Source organism: Pneumocystis murina (assembly GCF_000349005.2).
Source record: "Pneumocystis murina B123 chromosome Unknown supercont1.6, whole genome shotgun sequence".
Taxonomy (NCBI): domain Eukaryota; kingdom Fungi; phylum Ascomycota; class Pneumocystomycetes; order Pneumocystales; family Pneumocystaceae; genus Pneumocystis; species Pneumocystis murina.
This window is the reverse complement of record NW_017802364.1, coordinates 276,801-299,089: the sequence shown is the minus strand read 5'-3', so window position 1 is coordinate 299,089 and position 22,289 is coordinate 276,801. Positions and strand designations below refer to the sequence as shown.

General features: G+C 26.1%; 10 protein-coding genes across 10 annotated transcripts; 5 read left to right on the top strand and 5 right to left on the bottom strand.

The window, feature by feature from the left end:
- Nucleotides 1-3,894, bottom strand: PNEG_01258 (hypothetical protein). The gene is made up of 7 exons (XM_007874990.1): nucleotides 2,613-3,894; nucleotides 2,372-2,565; nucleotides 1,415-2,327; nucleotides 1,102-1,373; nucleotides 438-1,056; nucleotides 275-393; nucleotides 1-231 (listed from the first exon to the last, which is right to left on the bottom strand). The coding sequence occupies exons 1-5, from the start codon at nucleotides 3,479-3,481 to the stop codon at nucleotides 983-985; spliced, it is 2,322 nt and encodes a 773-aa protein (XP_007873181.1). The 5' UTR covers nucleotides 3,482-3,894; the 3' UTR covers nucleotides 1-231; nucleotides 275-393; nucleotides 438-982.
- PNEG_01257 (hypothetical protein) lies at nucleotides 3,669-4,453 on the top strand (the record flags this gene model as incomplete). The annotated part of the gene is made up of 6 exons (XM_007874989.1): nucleotides 3,669-3,733; nucleotides 3,787-3,841; nucleotides 3,890-3,962; nucleotides 4,007-4,152; nucleotides 4,197-4,277; nucleotides 4,322-4,453. 6 exons carry the CDS (start codon nucleotides 3,669-3,671, stop codon nucleotides 4,451-4,453), a joined length of 552 nt encoding a protein of 183 aa, XP_007873180.1.
- PNEG_01256 (hypothetical protein) lies at nucleotides 4,331-9,709 on the bottom strand. Its single transcript, XM_007874988.1, has 14 exons — nucleotides 9,508-9,709; nucleotides 9,374-9,455; nucleotides 9,267-9,329; nucleotides 9,040-9,223; nucleotides 8,525-8,996; nucleotides 8,063-8,477; nucleotides 7,279-8,014; nucleotides 7,174-7,236; nucleotides 5,922-7,132; nucleotides 5,663-5,872; nucleotides 5,392-5,612; nucleotides 4,961-5,343; nucleotides 4,697-4,915; nucleotides 4,331-4,652 (listed from the first exon to the last, which is right to left on the bottom strand). The coding sequence occupies exons 1-14, from the start codon at nucleotides 9,697-9,699 to the stop codon at nucleotides 4,544-4,546; spliced, it is 4,560 nt and encodes a 1,519-aa protein (XP_007873179.1). The 5' UTR covers nucleotides 9,700-9,709; the 3' UTR covers nucleotides 4,331-4,543.
- A 1,051-nt stretch (nucleotides 9,710-10,760) lies between these two features.
- PNEG_01255 (hypothetical protein) lies at nucleotides 10,761-12,896 on the bottom strand (the record flags this gene model as incomplete). Its single annotated transcript, XM_007874987.1, has 11 exons — nucleotides 10,761-11,007; nucleotides 11,053-11,213; nucleotides 11,259-11,474; nucleotides 11,516-12,040; nucleotides 12,086-12,140; nucleotides 12,186-12,354; nucleotides 12,403-12,470; nucleotides 12,515-12,581; nucleotides 12,626-12,680; nucleotides 12,724-12,801; nucleotides 12,846-12,896. The coding sequence occupies 11 exons, from the start codon at nucleotides 12,894-12,896 to the stop codon at nucleotides 10,761-10,763; spliced, it is 1,692 nt and encodes a 563-aa protein (XP_007873178.1).
- On the top strand, nucleotides 12,884-13,652 carry PNEG_01254 (hypothetical protein). Its single transcript, XM_007874986.1, has 3 exons — nucleotides 12,884-12,926; nucleotides 12,985-13,459; nucleotides 13,503-13,652. Exons 1-3 carry the CDS (start codon nucleotides 12,918-12,920, stop codon nucleotides 13,577-13,579), a joined length of 561 nt encoding a protein of 186 aa, XP_007873177.1. The 5' UTR covers nucleotides 12,884-12,917; the 3' UTR covers nucleotides 13,580-13,652.
- A 1,025-nt stretch (nucleotides 13,653-14,677) lies between these two features.
- PNEG_01253 (hypothetical protein) lies at nucleotides 14,678-15,175 on the bottom strand (the record flags this gene model as incomplete). The annotated part of the gene is made up of 2 exons (XM_007874985.1): nucleotides 15,081-15,175; nucleotides 14,678-15,031 (listed from the first exon to the last, which is right to left on the bottom strand). Exons 1-2 carry the CDS (start codon nucleotides 15,132-15,134, stop codon nucleotides 14,678-14,680), a joined length of 408 nt encoding a protein of 135 aa, XP_007873176.1. The 5' UTR covers nucleotides 15,135-15,175.
- Nucleotides 15,176-15,261: 86 nt separating this feature from the next.
- Nucleotides 15,262-18,240, top strand: PNEG_01252 (hypothetical protein; the record flags this gene model as incomplete). The annotated part of the gene is made up of 12 exons (XM_007874984.1): nucleotides 15,262-15,418; nucleotides 15,473-15,638; nucleotides 15,683-15,824; nucleotides 15,870-16,043; nucleotides 16,088-16,264; nucleotides 16,310-16,464; nucleotides 16,507-16,816; nucleotides 16,867-17,424; nucleotides 17,467-17,611; nucleotides 17,666-17,746; nucleotides 17,792-18,033; nucleotides 18,082-18,240. 12 exons carry the CDS (start codon nucleotides 15,262-15,264, stop codon nucleotides 18,184-18,186), a joined length of 2,412 nt encoding a protein of 803 aa, XP_007873175.1. The 3' UTR covers nucleotides 18,187-18,240.
- A 314-nt stretch (nucleotides 18,241-18,554) lies between these two features.
- Nucleotides 18,555-19,439, top strand: PNEG_01251 (hypothetical protein; the record flags this gene model as incomplete). The annotated part of the gene is made up of 3 exons (XM_007874983.1): nucleotides 18,555-18,896; nucleotides 18,947-19,042; nucleotides 19,083-19,439. 3 exons carry the CDS (start codon nucleotides 18,555-18,557, stop codon nucleotides 19,437-19,439), a joined length of 795 nt encoding a protein of 264 aa, XP_007873174.1.
- Nucleotides 19,440-19,622: 183 nt separating this feature from the next.
- PNEG_01250 (hypothetical protein) lies at nucleotides 19,623-20,676 on the bottom strand (the record flags this gene model as incomplete). The annotated part of the gene is made up of 5 exons (XM_007874980.2): nucleotides 19,623-19,960; nucleotides 20,011-20,090; nucleotides 20,132-20,178; nucleotides 20,226-20,354; nucleotides 20,404-20,676. The coding sequence occupies 5 exons, from the start codon at nucleotides 20,674-20,676 to the stop codon at nucleotides 19,623-19,625; spliced, it is 867 nt and encodes a 288-aa protein (XP_007873171.1).
- Nucleotides 20,677-20,907: 231 nt separating this feature from the next.
- PNEG_01249 (hypothetical protein) lies at nucleotides 20,908-21,377 on the top strand (the record flags this gene model as incomplete). Its single annotated transcript, XM_007874979.1, has 3 exons — nucleotides 20,908-21,010; nucleotides 21,054-21,150; nucleotides 21,194-21,377. 3 exons carry the CDS (start codon nucleotides 20,908-20,910, stop codon nucleotides 21,375-21,377), a joined length of 384 nt encoding a protein of 127 aa, XP_007873170.1.
- Nucleotides 21,378-22,289: the final 912 nt, after the last annotated feature.

The window sequence follows — 22,289 nt, the reverse complement described above, 5'->3', positions numbered from 1 at the left end:
GGTCTTATATTAATAAATATTTGATGTCTAAAAATTATTCCATTGCTTCATCACTACTTATATCCTGTGGTAGTTGTGCTAGACATGAGTAGCTTGTTTCTTGTATATTTTTTGCAATTTCCAAATCTATGGAAATTCTAAATTCTCTTTCAATCATAGTATTATATAACTTGGTTAATTCTTCAGAGTTAAATTGTGACCGTAGTTCATTAAATGCAATAAGTATAAGATCTGCGATAATTTAATAAAAAGATATTTTATAAATGTGGATTACTTTTTGACCAAGGACAGTCCCTAATTGCTCTATAAAAAATTGCTTTTCCTTTTTCTAAGGTTCCATATTGTATCTCAAACTGAATATATAATTTCCATATTATTAAATCAGATTTTGTTCTAAAAGTAAATAAGAAATTATAAGTATTATGTTAACTTAATACTCTTGATTTTCTACTGCTCTTTCAAATAAAGATCTTATTGCATGCGTATTAATGTTATAAGGATTAATATATAACTCGGCCCATATTGCAGAAAGAAAAACAATATAAGATGATTTTTCAGTTTTAAATATATTTTTTTCAAAATAATGGTAGATCTTTGTTTTAAGTAATGATTTCGCTTCTGACCAGATAAATATAGATAAGAATATACAATTATTAGGAAATTTAGATAATGCAGTTCTTGCTCTATCCTGAATGGTAGAGATTTTAAATACTTTAGTTGTTTGTGAACAAAAGTAAAGTAATCGTAATTCTGAAGTTAAAAGCTGTTCATATTCGATGGAATTAGAATTAACTGAATTATTGAAATCATTTTTTGCTTGACAATATACTTCTAGAGCATTATCTAATGATTTAATTAAATAATTTAACAATGCGTAACATTCTGTAAATAAACGAAGCATTTTATAATTTCCAAAAGATAATGATAACCTATTTAGATGTTGAAAAGACTGGAAATGAGCCTTTTTTAGATATAACTTGAACTAATATACCTTTTGAGCCTTTAATAATATAGAATCCGAGCATATTTTTTCATCGTTAAATATCAATGTTTCAACTTGAATGTTTTATATAAATATATAGTCAAAATGGGTTAACTTACTATTTAATTCGCTTTCTACCATAGATACTAGTATTTTGATCGAATTGTTAATCTCGTTATTTTTCATTTCTATTTCTGCCCATAATTTATAAGCGACAAGATAGTCATAAAATTTTTCTGTATGATCTGGTTTAATATTTTTTAATGTATTTACAAAAATCTTTCTGGCCTCTAATATATTTCCATTAATATATTCGAGCTGGGCGTATGCACACCATAATTTCATATTTAAAGGTTTTTTCTTAAGAATAAATTTGGCCAATTTTCGTACACTAAAAATTATTAATCTATTTTAATATATTATTAAATTTACTCAGATGATGAATAATAATTCCGGAATAAGAGATGTAACATGGAAAATAAATCGTCATCTATTACACTTTCTAATTGTTCAAAGTATCTTTTTATGAAATCTTTGTCAAATCCTTGACAATCAATATTTTGATACCAGGTATTATCAATTGAAAATAAAGTGTCAATAGTTATTGGCCAATTTTTTAATTTAATATGTACTGGACTTTTCAGATGCTTTAATAGATAATCAGAATCAATAGCATTTTTATTGAATTGTTGGGAAGGTTTTAAGGATAGGTATTCGTTTGACCAAAACCAGTTAAATGAATCAATTGGCAAAAAATCCTGTATAAACGAATCCAATAAAGGTGATTCATTAGATGTTTTGTCTATCCTATGTAGTGAAAATCCAAAGAAATGTAGCGAAAAATATATTAAGCCTAAGCGTATTCTATCTGTTGTAAAGAAATATAATAATTGCTCAATATCAGAAAATAAAATCACGGAATAGGGATCGTTTTCAGTATTCGTATTAGTAGATCTTTTTGGATTTATATAAGAATTTTTAGCTGTTTCTTGTTTATACCATTTTGTATATTCATCTTCAATATTTTGAGATATATTTTCATTATTAGAAAGAGATATGTCGCTAGAATCGTTCTCAAATAATACTATATGTTGGTATTTATTATGATAATTTTTCCATCCTTTAGCTCCATCTTCTCCAAATCTAGGGACTTCTGAGTCCCAAAATTGCTCAAAATCTTGTAAACAATTGACATCATTAATATTAGACAAAAAATTATTTGGCATAAAAAAATTAAACTCAATTAATGCTTGAATAGAAGCAATAGAATTTTCTGTATATCCTGCTTCTTTCATATAAAACCATATTCGAATAAGAATATATTGTATAATTTCTTCTATGTTTTCTGTCTTTTTAATAGTAATAAATATAACAATAAACATACAATACCTATTTTTCTCTGGCATTTTTCATTTTTTGATGCTTCTTTAAGAATTTGAAGATTATTTTGAAAATTTTCAAGGCATTCATTATAAGCAAAAGATATTGAATTAGTTTGGTAGAAATCCATATATTTTTTCCAAAGAGGTAAACTTAAGCTTTTTTTTAAAATTTTATTCCATTCTAGATTTATTTTTTGGGGTCTAATATAGTTAATTTATTTCATTTTATTATAATAAAATAAAATTACTCCCAAATTAAAATTATTATAGACATATATTTTAGAAGAAGGTCATCATTATCAGGACAATGCGATAATGCTTTTTCCAGTATTTTAAGTTTAACTTCGTTAACAGCTAATTGTTCCACTTTAGATTTTTTATTATTATTTGTCCATAATATTTTATCTTGTATATCAACCAATTTTAACCATGATTTATAATCTAATGGAGATTCTTCTATTTTTTTTGACAATTCTTTTAATTCTAATTGAGGATCGCCTTTTTTCCATATATGTAATATGTTAACGTCATTTTCTATTTTATCTGATTCAGGACTAATGTTATTTGAATGGTTTTTTGAATCATTTGTTATAGATGGCGTATCTGAGTTCTCAACTTCAAAAGGAATATAATTTTCCTGATAGTTTACTTCATTAAAATGATTTGATTCTTTAGCTTCTTTTAGATATTGTAGATTCTGATTAAGTTCTGAATTAAATACTTTTTTATAATTATTATAGCTTGATAATGGAAACAAAATAATTTCATTAGGATTTTCTGGATAAACCCGTAATCTTATATTTTCCTTACATCCAAGTACACGTCCATGCCCTGATCTTCGATAATATGGTATAGAATATTGATCATTTTTGCCATATTTTATATTATTTATATCTCCTGATAAATCAATAATAAACAATTTGTTTTTTTCTTCTATTTTTTTTCTATCATAGCTTATTTTATTTATATTCTTTTTTTCATATTCTTCATCTTCAATATAAGATTTTTTCTTCTTTAAATCATCTAATAATTCTTGTGTTTCTTCCTTTTTATGTAGGTCTTTTTGTTTTTGAAGAAGATGTGTTTTAAAACTATTGAATTTAGGTATTTGATTCATCTTTTTTTTATTAGAAGATTCTCAAATATAATTCATTCATTTGCATGGCATATTTTTGCTTTATTTATCTGATAACTTCCTGAAAAAAATGATTCTAATTTTTGACAAAGTGTAGACGGTTTTCGGTTAAAATTTATAATGAATGTATATTAAAAAGATCTGAAAAATTGAGTTTTCCTTATAAAAAATGGGCCTTTATACAATTATCAAGAAACAGAGGAGAAAAGATAAAGAAATACGTATTTTGATGCTGTAAATTTGTCTTTTTTTATAAAAGTTTAATTTAAATTCTAATATGTTTATAGAGGCTTGGATAATGCAGGAAAATCGACTATTGTAAAGAAGATTAGTGGTGAAGACGTAGTTTTTCCACTATTATTTCTGTATTTTGTTTAACATATGTAAAAGGTGACGACAATTTCACCGACAGTAGGCTTTAATATTAAAACATTAATATGGGATTGTTATAAATTAAATATATGTAATTAAGTTTTTATAATATAACATATTATTATATAAAAGTAGGGGATATTGGAGGACAAAAGGTTTTAAGAGGATATTGGAGAAATTATTTTGAATGTACAGATGCAATTGTATGGACAGTAGATTTAACAGATCGTATGAGGGTTAAAGAATGTTGTGAAGTTTTAAAAATATTATTAAAAGAGGATGTATGTTTAGAATGAAAATTAAAGAATATTAATATATTTTTAAGAGACTTCTGGGTACAAGTTTATTAATATTGGGTAATAAATGTGATATGGAATCGGGAATGGATATTGAGGAATTGAAATCGGTATAATTTAAAAAATATATATTTAAATATTGAAATAAATAAAGTATCTTGAATTAGAAGATATTACTTCTCACAGTTATAATATTTTTAAAGTATCCGCACTTTTAGGATTAAAGTTGTATGATGCGTTTAAGTGGTTAATTGAAGATATAGAAAAAAAAAAATATCGAAGTTAATGATAAATTGGATATATATTATCGCATAAATAATTGAATATCGCGAGCTATTATTATTTATGACACAAATTGGTTTGATTTTCAGTTTTGTTAGGTTTTATGAGACGAAATAGAATTAACTTTTGAATTTTTTCTTGAATTAAGAGTTTGTGGAATAATGTTTTGTCGTTCTCGGATAACAAATTCGCCAAGTAATTCTCTAAAGAGCGTTAATATGTTTTAAAATTTATAAAATATTGTTACAATTTTTTTGTTAACCATAATTCCAAGATTTTTCCACGCTGTTTTTCTCCAACTCTTGATCTAGGAAAATTTCCTTTTGCTGTAAAGACTACTGTATCTATTATAATTTGATGTTTGTTCAAAACTGTATTCACAACTACAGGTACTATAGATGGCAAATTTGATTTATGTTTAACTTCAATAAGGATAATAATAGAACTGCCTGTTTGGAATACAGCACTAATATAAATCTTGAATACGCAATTTTTAAAAAGAATTACTAACCTGCCACCAGGCAAAATATTATTATGTGATTTTTCTACTGACGATTCGATATCTATTGGAAAATGAAGTAGTCCATTAACTTCGAAAGTATCACCAATACTTCCTAAAATAAATAATGATTGCATTTCAATAAGTAATCCTTCTGGTCCTACTGGTCTTTGTACGTTATATAAAAATCCTAAATCACCAGTACGGACATAAATGTCTTTCCGATTATTATTTGTTAAAATCCCACGGAATCTTTCTAAATCTATTTTATTTTTCGATCCATAAAATGATTTCATATTGGCATCTGATGCTACCCAAATTTCTCCGTATTCTCCTTCAGAACATAAATCACATGTTTCGGGATTAACAATAGCAATATGAGTAGATACAGGAACCTTTTTTATTAATTAGAAACTATTTCTAAATATTAAATAGATAGATACCATTCCAGAATCATACAAAAGAAGAGCAAATGGATCGTGAATCATATCAATAGGTTCAATGATTCCTTGTCGTAGACTTTTTATATTTAGATATAAATGTATAGGTTCTATAGACATGTATGATCTTGTTGTTATCATGGGATTTAAAACGTTGCAATATACATTGCTTAGAGAATTAGGATCTAATATCGATTCTGAAAAATCGCTTTTTACTCGTTGGACTAATAGTTAATAAATGTTAATATACTTAATATATAAAGTATGCACTTACAATAATCAAATTGAGGTCGACTATTGAAAGTTATCATTAAATTTCTTAATTCATGTAAACATGTGTCTTTTGTTTGAATAGCTTCAATAGCATCACTTAAAGCTTCTGGGGCTATATAAGTATCTTTAACTTTAAACTTTGCAATAGAATCAAATAAAATCAACGGATTGGCAATAAAATCTCTTGGTGATACAAGATACGTAGTTGCACCTAATATAACATTAATAGAAAATCATATACAATATATGGTAAGAGTTACCTATATATATTCCTAAAATATATGAATGAAGAAATCCTATTCCTGACGTTCCCTGCATACATCCAAGAAGAGGCCGGGAACTAGACATTTGACATGTTTCTTTTTGAATTCTACAACAAGACATGATAGTTTCATGTCCCAATTCTACAGCTGTACGTCGTCGATCAGGAGACCAGTATAACCATATTAATGCAGGAACCTTCAAATCTATCCATTCCTGATCTAACATAAATCCGGATTCTATGCATCCTAATGTTTGTTTGGGAGACTTTGACGTATTAATTATATTAGGAAGAACTATTTTTGCTATAGATGTATAACGCTTAATGTTATAAGAAAATAATTTGCTTTTAAATGTTGAATCTGTTTCGTTATTAACGAGAACAGCTTTGATTTTAAAATCCGAAATTACACCTAGAAAAGATGGAATATCTTCTGAAAGTCGAGACGTATTAAGTGGAGGTATTGGAATTGCAATGATTCCTAGGCAAAAACATGCATGTATTGCATATAGAAAATCATCTGATTGTGTATACATCAAAATAGCGTGATCTCCTGATTGAAGTTTAATTTTAAATTTAAGATAATTTGCTACATTTGCAATTTTTAAATCCAACTTTTTCCATGTGACGCCTCTATCTCTACCCTTGCTATCTATTACAGAAAGAGCAAGTTCATCACTTTGGCTTGCTACTCTCCATTGTAAAACATCTATTATACTTCCATAGGCAAATAAATTTATTAAAGTTTGATCATCCATTGATAATGTTCGTTCATCTCCTACGCTATATTGTTTCTTTTCTGAACATAATAATTCCTGACGCTTTTGTGTGGCTACCTTTGACCAAATTCCCCCAATTGGATCTTCCCCGACAGGTAAATCAAGTGTTACTTCATTGATTAAAAATTTGACGTGTTCACACGGTAGTGTGCCTAATTCGAATCCTTTTCGACAAAGCATGTTACTAATTTCTTTATGTCCATTTTTATTTACTCTAGGCAATGTGTTCGATAAGGCCATCATTATACAATATACTTTGATATTATGTGAGTTTAAAAGTGCCTTTTTACATTTTTGTGTAATAGCATCCAAAATGTTATGATTCGAAGTATTCGATTGTTCTGATGGATCTGGAGTAATAATTGATGCTGGAAATTCGAGAACAACAATAGGATAATATTCTCCGTTGATAAAAATATCAAATGATGTACTTCGGATGTTATTATAGATAATAAGGAAGAATATATATACCAATCAAATACATGAGGGACATTCCTCATAATAGTTTGGACTAAGTGAGAAACATAATGATACCTAATAGCCATTTAGCTTCAACATATAAATATATACTAATACCTATATTCTATTGCATCTTTATTTTGAATTGATACAATTCGTTGTCGAAGTCTATCTTCATATAATCCTAGTACATAAATACGGCCTTTGATCATACAACCAAGTAAACCTGTTCTTAGAAATTCTTGATTATAAACAACTTGTTTAGAAGTTTCGGCGTCAATCATATATGCTTTTGCATGAAATAAAGATTTTGTTTGCTGTGGTGAATTCCAAAATCCTCCACTCAAACTAGGGCTATCAACCCAGATTTCTCCAATAACATTCGAGTTACAAAATATTGATGTTTCTGGGTCAACAATTGCAAGTGTAGTATCTGCTATTGGATACCAAAATGATCCAACTGTAACAGCATCTAAATCGTCATATTTACCTTTTATGTTCTTTTCTTCAGAAAGTATAACCACTTTATTGGTTTTCAAAGCTTCTTTGTCCAATAGAACTTGAGCCAGTTCATTATTTGTAGATATATTATGGTTGTCTGTGAAATCCGATAACATTTGCTGTTCTCTGCCAAGCCAATCTCTCATAGAAATAACCATACCTCCATGTTCTGGAAGGCAAAGTATAGGTGATAAAACCTCCCATGGTCTAGAATTCCCAAGAGGTCTTAGCCATCTATCTGCTAATATTTCATGGAATTCTGGATCAACACAAACACAATCTATTAAACAAAGACGAATACTGGAAAAATCAATAGGATACTTTTTCTTAAATTTACGAGTTTGCATTGGATCTAGTCAATACTAGGTTAAATTTTAAATAGGAAAAAAAAAAACGTTACCATCCTGATAATTGTATGTTACTGTTTTTAATCCAGGGTAATTTGCAAGAATCATAGTAGCTCTATACTTAGTAATAAGATTTGCCCAAAGACCAGGAACAGAAACTGCTTTTTGAGAACACCATACTGTTGTACTTCCACTATAAATAGAAAAAAAAATAGTAAAAATCAATCCTATTGCTTGTCTTTGATCCAGATATGTAATAAAGACTTCACTATCTTCAGTAGTGGAATGTTTTTTGCTAGAATTTTTGTTTGACATTTGTTTTTTTATATTTTTCGGAGTACTAGAAATAGTGGTACTTAAGCTGATCATTTGATTTACAATAGTAGAGTGAGGTATAACCACACCACGAAGTTCCCCAGTAGGTGAACGTGAATACTCAATATAGGCTAAATCATGAGTTTGTAAAGGCTAAGTAAGTTTAAAAACTGGAAAAATATAAATGGAAATAAACGTACTGCACTACTATGCTTTTTTTTGCTGTAAAAGCCGCCAAAATTGTTGGTTTCCCACCATTCTATCACATAAGGCAATTGTAATTTTCTATCTATCAGCCTTTTCTGGAGATTCTTTAGATTTATATGAGTAGTTAAAATAAGACGAGATTGCGTTGATATTAAGATCTCATATAATTCAGTGATATCTTTATAATTATTGACAGGAACTGCGATTACTCCTGCAATAAAACAAGCAAAAAGTGATACCACAAAATCTATAATTTCAAAATTATTATATATTAAGATTACTCTGCTTCCTCGTTGAAATTCTGGTTTGCTTTTAATAGCTTGTGCTACTTTTTCTGTACGAGTTAAAAGCTTATTATAAGTAATATTATTCATTTCTCTCCCTTTGTTATCGGATACAATTATTGCTTTCTTTTTTGATGCCATCTTACTCCTATAACGAAAAACAGAGGCAATATTGTCAAATCTATATTAATTGGTTAACATTCACTAATATTGATAAATCTCACTTAGTCGTAAGAAATCTTGGATCATGTCGATCATATGCTGAAAACGGTATGCCTCTAGGTTTAAAAGGCAATTGTTGTTTTCCTACTTGTTCTATTAAAGATTCCGGAAGTTTTTTGTTTGAAATAGAATTAGATTGTTCATCTGATGATCTATTGTTCTTGTAATTATACGAATCCTCCATAACTATATATTTAACTATATAAACTCAAATATTTATGTATTTTACGATATTCATGGTTGTAAAATGTCTGATCATTATTTGATTTTGTATGATCACTGTTCTTATCATCTGATTCTTATATTAAACATAATGTAAATAAATTTTCTACTAACAAGGCATGTTTTTTAATTCAAAATCATAATTTCCGTTTGTATTCTGATTTCCGAATACCTCTTTATTTATATTTAAAGAATCCTAAATAAAACATTGGTATTTATAAAAACCCTTATATATGTATCCTTCTTACTTCATTTGAATCCATATTATCCTTATATTTCAATAATATTTCTTTCCTTCTTTTTTCATATCCTTTTTTTGTTATTTCTCCATCATCTAATTCCTTCTTTATAGATTGAAGTTCTCTCAAAATTACTCGAGATATATCCGATTTGCCAGAAAATACTGACATTTCGTCTTTTTCTTTATACTGTATAGGCATATTAAAGCTTTAAATCATATTTTTTAAAACCATCTTAGATTTTTTTTAAAAAAAATGTTATTAAAATCGATGCTTTTTTATATAATATTGTTATTTTTAAAAATAATATTTTAGTTTTTATTAAGATAAGTTCATTATTACTTATATTAATGAATGTTTTTTTTATTAAAAAATGTTTATATTTTATAATTTCAATATTGTAAATTTTAGATTTGTTAAACGTTAATATTTTTTTAAATGATAATTATTAATGATATTTTATTGGGTTATATGATATAAAACTGTTAAGATGATGAATTTCCTGTATTCTTATTTTTGAAGATGTTATTAAATGGCTTGGTACTTAAAAATTTAGGTATACATATTTTTTTGTATTATTTACACATGTGAAAACATTACAAAGTATTTTATGTAGATATTTCTAGGGAATTTTAATATTACTTTATTTTTGTATATTTTAAGGCAAAATTATGGATTTTTGAAAAATATATAAAGGATCTTTTGATAAAATTTATATGATTTATCTGATAATTTAAAGATTTGATTAATTAAAATTATTTAAAGGCTAAATGAAACAATTTTATGTTTGAGTAGAATAAAATTTTTTTAATATATTTTGGAGGTAAATTTATTTTTGTATTTTAAATTTTTTTTCCAAAAGAAATTAAAAAAATACATGTTATGAAATTAGAAAAAAACATAATAGAAATTTTGTATATTTATAATTAAATAAGCTATAAATATTAAATTATATGAAATCTTTAGTTTTTGTTAAGGATATTGTTTAGAATATGTAGAAAATGTTGTTTTTATCCAGATATAAGGTATTTTTTGAAAGAAATATAAAAATATGATGGTTAAAAATTAAGATCTTACCAAAGATTGTAAAAAGACTAAATTCTTTAATTATATTTATTAAATAATTTGAAGGGTTATTTTTATAAAATAAATATATTGATATAATTTTAATTGTATTTTTAAGAAAATCTTATAAATATTTTCTGTATTTAATAAAGATTTGTATGAATTTTTGATTGAAATATTAGGTTTGTTTTTAGATTTTAGGGTACAGTTGATTCTGGCACTGTTAGAATGGTTTCTTTAATATTACAGAGTTCCGAAAGAGTTTTTATTTCTTCTTCGCACCTTTTTAAAAGATCATCAGAAGGGTACATAAATTGTTTAATGTCTGGTAATAAATTTTTCAATTCTAAGTCAGGATATATAGCAGCTGAAGAAATCGCTTGATTAAGACGATATAATGCTATATTATATATACACATTGATTTTAGCTGGCTTGTTTTTTTGCTATATAAAAAATTAATAATATAATAAAATTTAGATTCTTTATACATATTATTATCTTGTGTTTTGTTAGATAAATCCATTTTTGTGACATATTTTTCCATTAGAGTGTCTATATCTTTCATAGAAGAACCTTTTTTATTAGATAATATATTATCTTTTTTTATAGATGGAAATTTGAAATTTTTACAGTCTTCTAAAAAAGGTAACTTAAAAAATGTAAATAAAGAACAGTCATAAAAAACAATACTTACAGTAAGCTCTATTAAACATTCAAAGTTATTTTCAATAGATGGTGCCATTATAATCATTTCTGGAAATTTATTTGCTTTTGTTACAATTCTTGCTAGTGCTAAGGTATTAGTTTTTAACATTGCATGTACTAAAGAAGATAATGAAATTTTTGCATTTAAATTTGCTTTGGCTGGAACAATTATATTTGCTTCTCCTAAAGCAATAAACCGAGGAAACTAGATTAATTAGATATAGTATGAATATAAAAACTGTTTACTGATTTATTTTTTATAAATCCTAATATTGTTAATCCCGTATCTTCCTTATACACCATTTCTTCTTCATCTATAATATTAACAGGAACTATTGTTTTTCCATAAATATATCCTAATTCAAGGTCTTCTTTAGATATTTCTTTTTCGTCTCCGTCTTCTTCTATTTTGTAGCTTTTTGTAGTCAATATTTCATTGAAACATTCATTTTTGTCATCATCACTTAAATTAGTAGATGTTTTTGTCGATTCTTTATTATAATCTGTAGATTTAGGTATAATTCCTGAAACATTGTATCTATGTGCAGCAGGCATTTTGGCCAATCTAGTACGAGGATATCTTTGAACCATAATTTCAATAACATTAGAATAATTCTGAGAGTAGCCTATGCTTAAAATTCCACCAAACAAAGATATTGGACGAATTTTTTTAACGCTAGGTATATTAAGAGAATCTATAGCCTCAACCATTGAAGAAAAAGTTCCGTTAGAGATATTTGAGAACTTTAAAAGATTTTTTTCATTATTTAACTACAGTAATTATTAACGGTCTATTATTATATTATATATGATTACTTTTATGGTATTTTTAGCAACTTCTTTGTATCCATTAGTGTCAAAATCAATGCCACTGCTTCCGTTAGTTTTTTTTTTAGTATTAGTTTTAATGCTTTACAAAATTGAAAAGTTTATAGACATATATCTAATTTGATATGCAATTTTTTCCAAATCTGAAAAATTCATATCTGATTCTCCATTTGTAATCAATATAAGATTTTTAATATATTTAAGATTTCTGCAGTATTTTGATATTAAATCAATTCCAATAATCACTGCTGAAATAGCTAAAAAAATCAAAAAAAATTAATAAAATAACGTAAAATAAAGCTTACCATCACCAACATCCGTATTACTCGGAATTAATTGTTTCTTCAATTCTTTTATCTCTTTTATCGTAATTCTAGAAATAAAATCATATAAAATTAAATAACTTTATCCTCATACTGTTGAATAGGACATAAAACTGAGATATTTTCATAAAACTTATCATCTTCCATATCATTATTTGTTTCTAATTTTTAAATAAATATCTATCATGTCCATTTCTTATCAAACCATCTGTTTTAAATCCAACTACGCCTACACAATCTGTTTTTCGTCCTGAAAGTACCTTTTTATTAATAAAAAAAACTACATAACATTTTCTTAAATACTTTTGATGATATTTTATTCCAAAAATAACTAAGTACCCATTCAAGATTGCTTTGTGTCCTATTATTTTCGCAATTTTTCTGTTTAATCAATTTTATATTCAAATAAAATAAAAAAATCTTACCATTCTTTTATCTAAATCAATAACAAATACTGTTACCTCTTTTTCTGACATATTTTATGTATTTTTTAGCATATGTTCTTTGTATGTTTCATTTTGCTAAGTAAACGATTTTTGATTTCTTTCCGCTAAAAATACATAGATGTCTTCTTCAGAAGGAATATCTTATATAAATGAAAACTATATTGATGAGAAAGCGTATGTACAATATTATAAGGAATTACATACAAAAATATCTAAAGAATCCCCATTTTATATCTCGATGTCGAAGGGAATTGATAAAGATGTATCAGATTATGTTGAAAAATACAGTGATAAATATAAACCAGTACCTAAAATGACACAATCTTTATTTTTTTTGAAATTGGAGCCATTATTTTTTCCAGAAGAGCTTTTTGACGTATTTTTGAAAGAATATAAGGATGCAGTATATAAGGAAAAAGTAAAAGAACCTGTTGTTTTGCCATTTCTTGAAGGATTTCCGAATATTTTTGAAGAGGAAATGAGAGAATTACATGAATGTGATTCAGATATAGTAGAAGAATGTGAGAGTAGGAAGGAAGATGGAAATGATCAAGATGAAGATTTTGATGATGATGATAATAATGATTATGAAGGTTTAGAAAAGTTTTATATTTTATATTTTAGTTAAAGATTTAGATAATTACTTTGATCCAGGTGATGAAGATTATGAAGATGGTTCATTTTCTAGAGATAATGTTGGCGATTATTTTTAAAATATTTTGAATAAATAGTAATTATTTTATACGGGATATTGTATTTTTTATAAAGCAAATTATAATATAAAAGGGTATTTTTCGTTATTTAATAAAACAACTATACTTTTAAAGAAATTTATCATTTCTAACGCATTTTAAATAAGTAAAAAGTATATGTTTTTTTTGAATTTTAGTATATATTAATTGTGAATTATTTGTTTTTGATTTTTAATTTAAAATATAATTATATTTAAATTCAAAAATTTTATAGTTTTTTTGAATATTAATAGTAAATAAACTAGATCATGATCTTATATAGATATTGATATATTGAAGTAAATTGTATATAATAGATTTTAATTTCAGTATAAGATAAATGTATTATTAGAAAAATTTAAATATTAATCTTATTTAAATAACATAGAATATTACTGCTAAAAAACACATTCGTTATGTATATATTTATATTTATATTCAATTGATTTCTAAAAATCTTTATTTCTTTTCGTTTCTTATATATTTTAAGATATGAATTGGTATTTATGTATGAGGAATTATGTCTTTAGATTTATGTGTATATTCATATTTTTTTTATTAAAAAAATATTAAATAATTTAGAAATTTATATATATATTACACCTTTCTGAGTGATGTGTTGTATATTTTTTAGGAATAAATTGCTATAATGTACAATAAAATGAGTTATCTTTTTTTTAGTTTTGTGTTTCGCTAATTATTGTATTATTTGTTAGATTAATGTTGTCATGTGCTTAAACGTTCCAAAAATATGAATAATACCAATAAAAAACTGTTATTCTATCTTTTAGATTAAACAAAAATTTATAACCAGATTTAATGAATAAATGATTAGATGAACTCCTCATGATTATTCTATTATATACAATAATTTTGTCAATTATCCCGTAATTTGATAATGATGTTTCGTAAAATATAATATATATTTGAATTCTGTCCAGACATTTATAAACTACAAATTGACACTTACTAATGACTTTAAATTTTGTTTTTTTATAAAATCGTGTACATTTAATACAAAAATGATAAAAATTATGCCTAGATTAATGCTTCTTTAAAAAATATATAAAATCTGATATTCTATGGACGTAGATTCCGTTGTTTTTCTAATAAATCTTTTGCTTCATTTATTTTACTTGCTATATACGGACTTCCTCCTCTATCCGGATGATTTAAAAGCATAATTCTTCTATGTGCATCCTTTAGTTTGGATCGAGTTAATGTATTCTCGCTATATATTATATTAATACAAATAAAAAGTTTATTAAAATAAAAAAAATCATTTTTTAGTTTAAAAACATACTTTAAAGACAAAATTAACGCTGCTTCTCTACATGACATTTGTTTGTGAAACCCCCCTTTATAAATATGCTGAGAAGATGCCCCTCTTGGAAATAATTTATATTTTTGAAATGTTCGTAATCCTAAACCTATCTAAAATCATCAGTTTTTTGTCTTTTTTCTTCATTCAAAAAGATCCTACAAGCGTTGCCACAGTCGCTACTCCAATAGACCCTAAAATAATCCCTGCTACCATATTTTTAACTCTTTTTCCCTATTTTTTTTTATGAAAAAATTCTGAGGTTGAAAATCGATAAAAAATATAAGTCGATGACCTTCGCTCTTCAGTGTACTGTTTGTTATCACCTGAATTTTTGCAAGAAATGGGCACATTAAAACAGTTTATTAAGTCTGTAAGATCAGCAAAGACAGCTGCTGATGAACGTGCAATTATTCAGAAAGAATCAGCTGTAATTCGTGCTTTTTTCCGTGAAGAATCTAATAATCATTATTATCGTCGGAATAACCTTTCTAAACTACGTAAGTTAATAGTTTATGTAGATTATTTTTCTTACATTTGTGCGTTTTTTTAAGTCTATCTTTATATACTTGGAGAATGTACTCACTTTGGGCAAATTGAATGTCTTAGACTTCTTGCAAGTCCACTGTTTGCAGATAAACGTCTTGGATATCTAGGAACTATGCTTTTGCTTGATGAAAATCAAGAAGTATTAATGTTAGTTACGAATTCTCTTAAAAAGTATGGATAGAGATTTGTACGGTATTGTTTTTTAACATATAAAGTGATTTGAATCACCCTAATCCGTATATTGTTGGATTAGCACTTTGTACATTAGGAAATATTGCATCACCAGAAACAGCACGTGATTTATTTTTGGATATTGAGAAGCTAATGGATTCACCAAATGTGTATATTCGTAAAAAGGTATTTATTAATGTTAGTTATATGAGTTATTTTTTAAAAAATTAGGCTGCATTATGTGCTATGAAAATTATACGAAAAGTTCCAGATTTTCTGGAGAATTTTATAGATCATTCGAAATCTCTATTAAAGGATAGGAATCATGGTGTATTGCTCTGCGGGTTAACTCTTATTATTGATATGTGTATTCATAATCCAAGTATAATAAAATATTATCGTCCTGTATGGATTTTTTTTTTATAAGATTCTGAATAATTGAGACATAGCTTACCTCTTATTTTGTAAAGCATTTAAAATCACTTGTTAATTTTGGTTTTTCTCTTGAATATGATGTTTCAGGAATTACGGATCCATTTTTACAAGTAAAATTTTTAAGACTATTAAGAGTTTTGGGGCATGGAGATATAGAAGTTAGCGAACAAATAAATGACATATTGGCGCAAGTAGATGCTTCTAAATATTATATATTTAATTAAAATATTAATTAGGTTGCTACTAATACTGAATCATCAAAAAATGTTGGAAATTCTATTTTGTATGAAACAGTTCTTACAATTTTGGATATTGAGGCAAATAAAGGGTTAAGAGTTCTTGGTGTTAATATTCTCGGCAAATTTTTATCTGACAATGACAATAATATAAAGTTTTAAATTTTTTTAAAAAAATATTTTTAACATATGTTTAGATATGTTGCATTAAATACATTGAGTAAAGTCATTTCTATAGAGCCTAATGCTGTGCAGAGGCACAGAAGCACTGTATTAAAATGTCTTCGTGATCCCGATATATCAATACGAAGGCGAGCTTTGGATCTGTCTTTTGCATTAATTAACGAAAGCAATATCCGAATATTAGTGAGGGAATTGTTAGTATTTTTGGAGACTGCTGATAATGAGTTTAAATTAAATATGACAACCCAAATATCTATCGCAGCTAATAAATTTGCACCAAATAAAAGATGGCATATTGACACCATACTTAGGATTTTAAGGCTGGTAATGTTATTTATAGTAATCTCTATGTTATATTAATATTAATAAAAAAGGCTGGGAATTATATTAAAGAACACGTTTTTTCTAATTTTATTCAATTTATTATTACTACTCCAGAGCTCCAATCTTATACAATCAGAAAATTATTTTTTTCTTTACAAAAAGATATAACACAGGAAGCTCTTACTCTTGCTGGAATATGGATGATAGGAGAATATGGCGAGCTTTTGTTGCAACCATATCAATCATTTGAAGAAGAGCTTAATGATGTTGTTAAAGAATCAAACATTATAGAACTTTTCAAAAATATTATTGATTCTACTCATTGTTCTAAAACCATCATGGAATATCTCATGACTTCTTTAATGAAACTTTCTGTTCGTATTAAGGATCAATCTCAGATTGAAAAAATACGTAATTTATTTGGTAAATATTCAACAAGTATAGATGTCGAAGTTCAGCAAAGATCTATGGAATACGAAAGGCTTTTTCAATTTGATGAAATACGAGAAGGGGTTTTAGAGAAAATGCCTCCATTTGTAATTAAAGATTCTGAAATGTTTGATTTTTCTACTAGAAAACTAAAAAGTCGGAAAGAAGCTGATGAAGACGTAAATATATTCCCTATTCGATATAAATCTAATAGATAATAGCCTTTGTTTGATTTGCTTGATGGTGATTTCTTTTCGAAAAAGGATTCAAATGACATAAATAATAACAAAAGTGCAATTTTGGATATTCTTGGATCTTTAAATCACTGTGAATCCAAAGACACTGAAAAAAATGTCTCTGTTTCCGGTAATTATCTTTTTAAAGAAAAATAATAGTTTTTAATAATGATTTTTCAATTAGTTCAAAATCCCGAATTACTTGGTATAGGTGTCGATTTTACTTCTTATAAGTTTAATGAAACAACTGGAAATGATATTTATAGTATGTATCTTTCATATTTCTATACTCTTCTTGACAAAAAAAAAGCTGTATATGAAAAAAATGGTCTCAAGTTTACTTTACAAATAGATTCATTGCATATTTCTGATATGTGCACAATCGTTATTACAAATCGATTTCTAAATGTTGGTCTTACTCAAATTTCAAAAATTAATTTGCAAGCTGCTGTAATAAAATCTCAAAAATTACAAATGTATCCTATCTCAGGAACTTTTATAGAACCTGGCGGAAATTTAATGCAAACAATGAAAATAACTGCTTCAAAGGGGGTAATTGCTTTAAATACATAATTTATTTTTATTTACATTAATTTTTAGTCTTTATTGCGACTTCGTTTTAAAATCTTATATAATTGTTATGAATTAGGTGATGTTGTCGAACAAGTTGATTTTAATCAATTTCCTCATAATCTTCTTTTCTAATTACAATTATCTGCATATCATAATCTACTTATGCATATTTATTAATATTTCTCTTTATTTTATTAAATGTATAATACGTTTATCTTCAAGTCACGTGCTTTGTGTATTTTAACCTTCGCGCTCGATCAATGACTTGTAAGTTTAAAAAGTTAAAAAATAGGTATTTTTTCTTGAAAATAGTTATGGTTTAACTATTTATAGTCTTTCTATCGTTGTTTGTGCCACAATTATTGGTTTAGGCTCTTATATTATTTTTATTTTTACGCGTTATCGAATGCAAAGAAGCTTAGAAAGATTTATTAAAACATTAATGAATTAGAACACATCTGTTTTCTATAATCTCAAGTAATTTTTCAATTTTTTATGATATGCAAACGTTTCAGTCTGCTTCACCACGTCGTGTTTTTGTAGAATTGACTGCTTCACGAACAAATGCTTTACAATTTTCTTTTCTTAAGCGAAGGCGAACGTCTAATAGCAGTGCAGAAACATTCTCTCAGGAAGAGTTTTCTTATGAAAAGCAGATGAAACGAGTTAAAGAAGGGGATGTTGATATTCAATGTTTAGATACCAAGTTGATTCCTTATCATGGTATTGATACATCTCCAATACATACTAGTCATGAAGAAAAAATAAAGAATTTGGAATCTAATACATTTTCGAAGGATGGTTGTGCTGATGTCCGTGTTGATTGTGTTTCGAAAAATGAAGTATTATAAATTTTGGTGAATTGCGATTTGATATTTTCTAAATTGTTTAGAAATATAATGCACTTCAAGGTTCTGATTCCAATACATTACCTGCTAATAGTAGGTTGCTTGAATCATTTTTTTTATCAAAAGAGCAGATTAAAAAGGTAAGAGTTTTTTAATATATATTATATATTAAAAAAATAGTATGCGCATGTTTTAAAGCTCAGACTTCGTCTCGCTTATTATAAATTGCAAATTAACCAACCTCATTCGGCATTTTCTACACTTCTTTTAATTCCAAAACGAGATAAGATATCGCCTGTTGAATTGCCAAAGACTACTTTATCAAAAACAGTTGTTCCGGATATACGGCTTCTATCCCCTATAGGTTCTCAACCATATGAGACTGCTTCTCAATGTTTATATAATAATGATAATTTAATTCTTAATACATTTAATTATTGTAGGTATAATATTGGATTAAGTTCACCTCCATTAAGCGAAGAACGATATTGTAAAGATGGTTTCCCTCTGGATTTCACTGAAAACATGTCGAAATAAGCTATTATTTGTTAAGAGTTTGTTAGTATTCTGATTAGTATATTAAAATTTATTAATTTAATGATCAGTGTTTTTGTCATGAATATAATCGTTAAACTTGTTTAGATTATAAATTTCCTATGCTATACGCCAATAAAAGGGACATTTGATTGTTTTGATAATGATTGGTCTTTTTTGTGTGGATTAATATGATTTGTTTGAGCTTTTATTTAAAGACCAACTTACTCCATACTTTAATTCTTTGATTTCCCATTCTTGTGCTATTTTTATTTCTTTTTTTTGATTCCTCTTTATTTCTTGTATTATTTTTGTATTCTTTTTGCTATCATCGCTATCATATGATTTTTCATTTTTATGTTGTAATTCCATTAACCATTCATTTTTTTCGTTAAATATATTCTCAATGATATCAAATGAATCAGATACATCTAATAGATATGGTTCATTTGTCACTATGTCTTCTTCATGTATATAGGGGCTTAAATCTTTTAGCTTTCTAGGGCTCAAATTATCCGAATGATCTAATATCATTAAAAAAATCTACGTTTTTTCCCGAATATTTTATATATACTTTTTTCTTTATTTGGAATGCTATGTTTTGACATCAGGTCCACAATTCCATAAAACATTTGTTTTTTTTGAGGAGGGTTACTATAAAAATTAATTAAGAAAAAAGATCAAATTTCATATACATAATATAATCTGTATTTCCGCATATTTGTTCTATGGAAATACTGATCTAAAAATAAATATAAATATAGTGAAAATCCCGTTTATATTTTTTACCTTAAGTAATGAATTGACTTTACTATTTTGTAAAAGATAACAACCTGTTTCTTTCGATAATCCCACGTATTCTGCAAGATTAATTTCAACTCTTCCTAGAACTAATTGATGACTTGCGCATCTCAATTCCTACTAATTATTCAGAATTCTCTCTTTTTTTTGTTTTTTTATCCTTTACTTGATTAACTTCAAAAATCATCCAACTTTCTGATAAACGTTGATGTTTTCCTATCTTCATAGAAATAACACACGAAATATCATGATCCCATGTAACTTTATGGTTCTTTATAGGAACCTTTTGTGATTTTCCTCTTGTTTTAGTGCTTATTGAATCTTTTAAATACCATTTAATGAACATTTGTCCTGAAACAAGAGGAACATTAATTAAATGATGAATTGTAATTTGTATATGAAATTTTGGACGAGATTTTAAATTAAATAATCTAAACATGCTTTTTTCTTGACTTTTTTCAATATTTTTTAAAAAAACTGTTATTTTTCATTTCTTGAGTTGAATCAATTAATTTGTCGAATTTTTAATAAAGATTGATCTTCTTGAAAAAATAAAAACCAACGCTTCTGAAGAAAATCAAGGTCCGGTTTCTTTCAACGGCTTTTTCTCTGGCATATAACTTATAGAAAGAGCATATAAGACGCATACATCACGCATATAGCTCTAAAAATGAATAATAATGATGATATATTGGATGATGTTTTTGAATTGCGACGTTTTGAACAAGAACTTGAATTTATTCAGTGTCTTGCAAGTCCTTGGTATTTAAATTGTTTGTTTTTTCTTTTAAAAAAAAGCTTTTAATGCTTTATTAGTTCTTGCACAAAGTAAATATCTTTCCTGCCCTGTATTTCTTAATTATCTCAAATATCTGGAGTATTGGAGACGTCCAGAATATGCTCAATTTTTAACGTAAGGTTTATGTTGATTTTGAATTTTATATTAATAATTTAAGATATCCAATATGTTTGTATCATTTAACTCTTTTAAATGATGAACAATTTAGAATAGATATCTCTAGAGAAGATTTAGCGAGAAGAATGAATGATGAAATTTATTATCAATGGTTAGATGGACAATTAAGTACAAATGAAGTGGATATAAAGATGAATGATTCAGGGGTAATAGGAGGGGTTTAATTAAATGTATAGAATTGATATTTATGAAATGTATTTTAAAGAAGAATATGAGATAAAGACATGTATATATTAGAAGGGATATTTATGTTTTTTTATGATTGATTTCATAAAAAAATGAGTTTTGATTGATTGTACATGAAAGATTGAATTGAAAAGAAGTGTAAAATTAAGGGAAAAAGGCATTTAAATAAATTGAATTTTATTTATAAAAAGATTAAAGATTGAAAAAGGAATTTTAGAGAATATAAAAGATGATTGATAGAGATTTTTTTGATAAAAATGTATTTATAATTGTTTGATTATATTGTATGATGGTTATTATGAAAAATATTTGAGTTTTTGATGTATTTTTTTAAATAAAAGGGGTTGCCATTGTCCCATTAGGCTAAAAGTAGATTTAATGGATTTTGTTTAACTTGCTTTTGCTATTGACTAATATTTTTCTTGAAGATTAATATATTGATAAATAGTTTGATAAAATTTTAAATAATTACTATTTTTCAATTATATTTTTTGAATTCTATGGGAAAATTTATTTTTCTGTTCTATACATTATATGTCTGACTTGTATATTTTTTATATAAAAATAATGGAATAAAGTTTTCTATGTAAAGATTTTTAATAACAAAATTTTATTGTTTGGAATATTTAAGTAATTAAATATATAGTTACTTTTCTATGTTGTATTATAAATTGTAGTTAGATTTAAGATGATGTTAAATCGATGTAGTAATAATTTGAAATTTTGGTAAAATAATAGTATCCTTAGAAAATTTTTTTAGGTAAAAAAGTTGGATTATAACTACATTAAGTAATAATAAAATTTCTTTGAGAAAAGGTTTATTACTAGATTTTTTGAATTGTTTGGTATGAAATTGTTTTAATCTATAATTTTAGAAATACTTTATATAA

Excerpts from the sequence above, each read along its gene's own strand:
- PNEG_01258 (XM_007874990.1), bottom strand. The coding sequence starts at position 3,481 with ATGAATCAAATACCTAAATTCAATAGTTTTAAAACACATCTTCTTCAA. Across the intron at positions 1,374-1,414 it reads AATTATTATTCATCATCTGA|TGTACGAAAATTGGCCAAAT; the intron begins GTAAATTTAATA and ends AATAATTTTTAG. Across the intron at positions 1,057-1,101 it reads GGTAGAAAGCGAATTAAATA|TTGAAACATTGATATTTAAC; the intron begins GTAAGTTAACCC and ends AAAACATTCAAG.
- PNEG_01256 (XM_007874988.1), bottom strand. The coding sequence starts at position 9,699 with ATGCCTATACAGTATAAAGAAAAAGACGAAATGTCAGTATTTTCTGGC. Across the intron at positions 9,456-9,507 it reads ATAATATGGATTCAAATGAA|GATTCTTTAAATATAAATAA; the intron begins GTAAGAAGGATA and ends TGTTTTATTTAG. Across the intron at positions 7,133-7,173 it reads GTCCCTCATGTATTTGATTG|TACATCATTTGATATTTTTA; the intron begins GTATATATATTC and ends TAACATCCGAAG.
- PNEG_01254 (XM_007874986.1), top strand. Across the intron at positions 13,460-13,502 it reads TGATAATAATGATTATGAAG|ATAATTACTTTGATCCAGGT; the intron begins GTTTAGAAAAGT and ends TTAAAGATTTAG.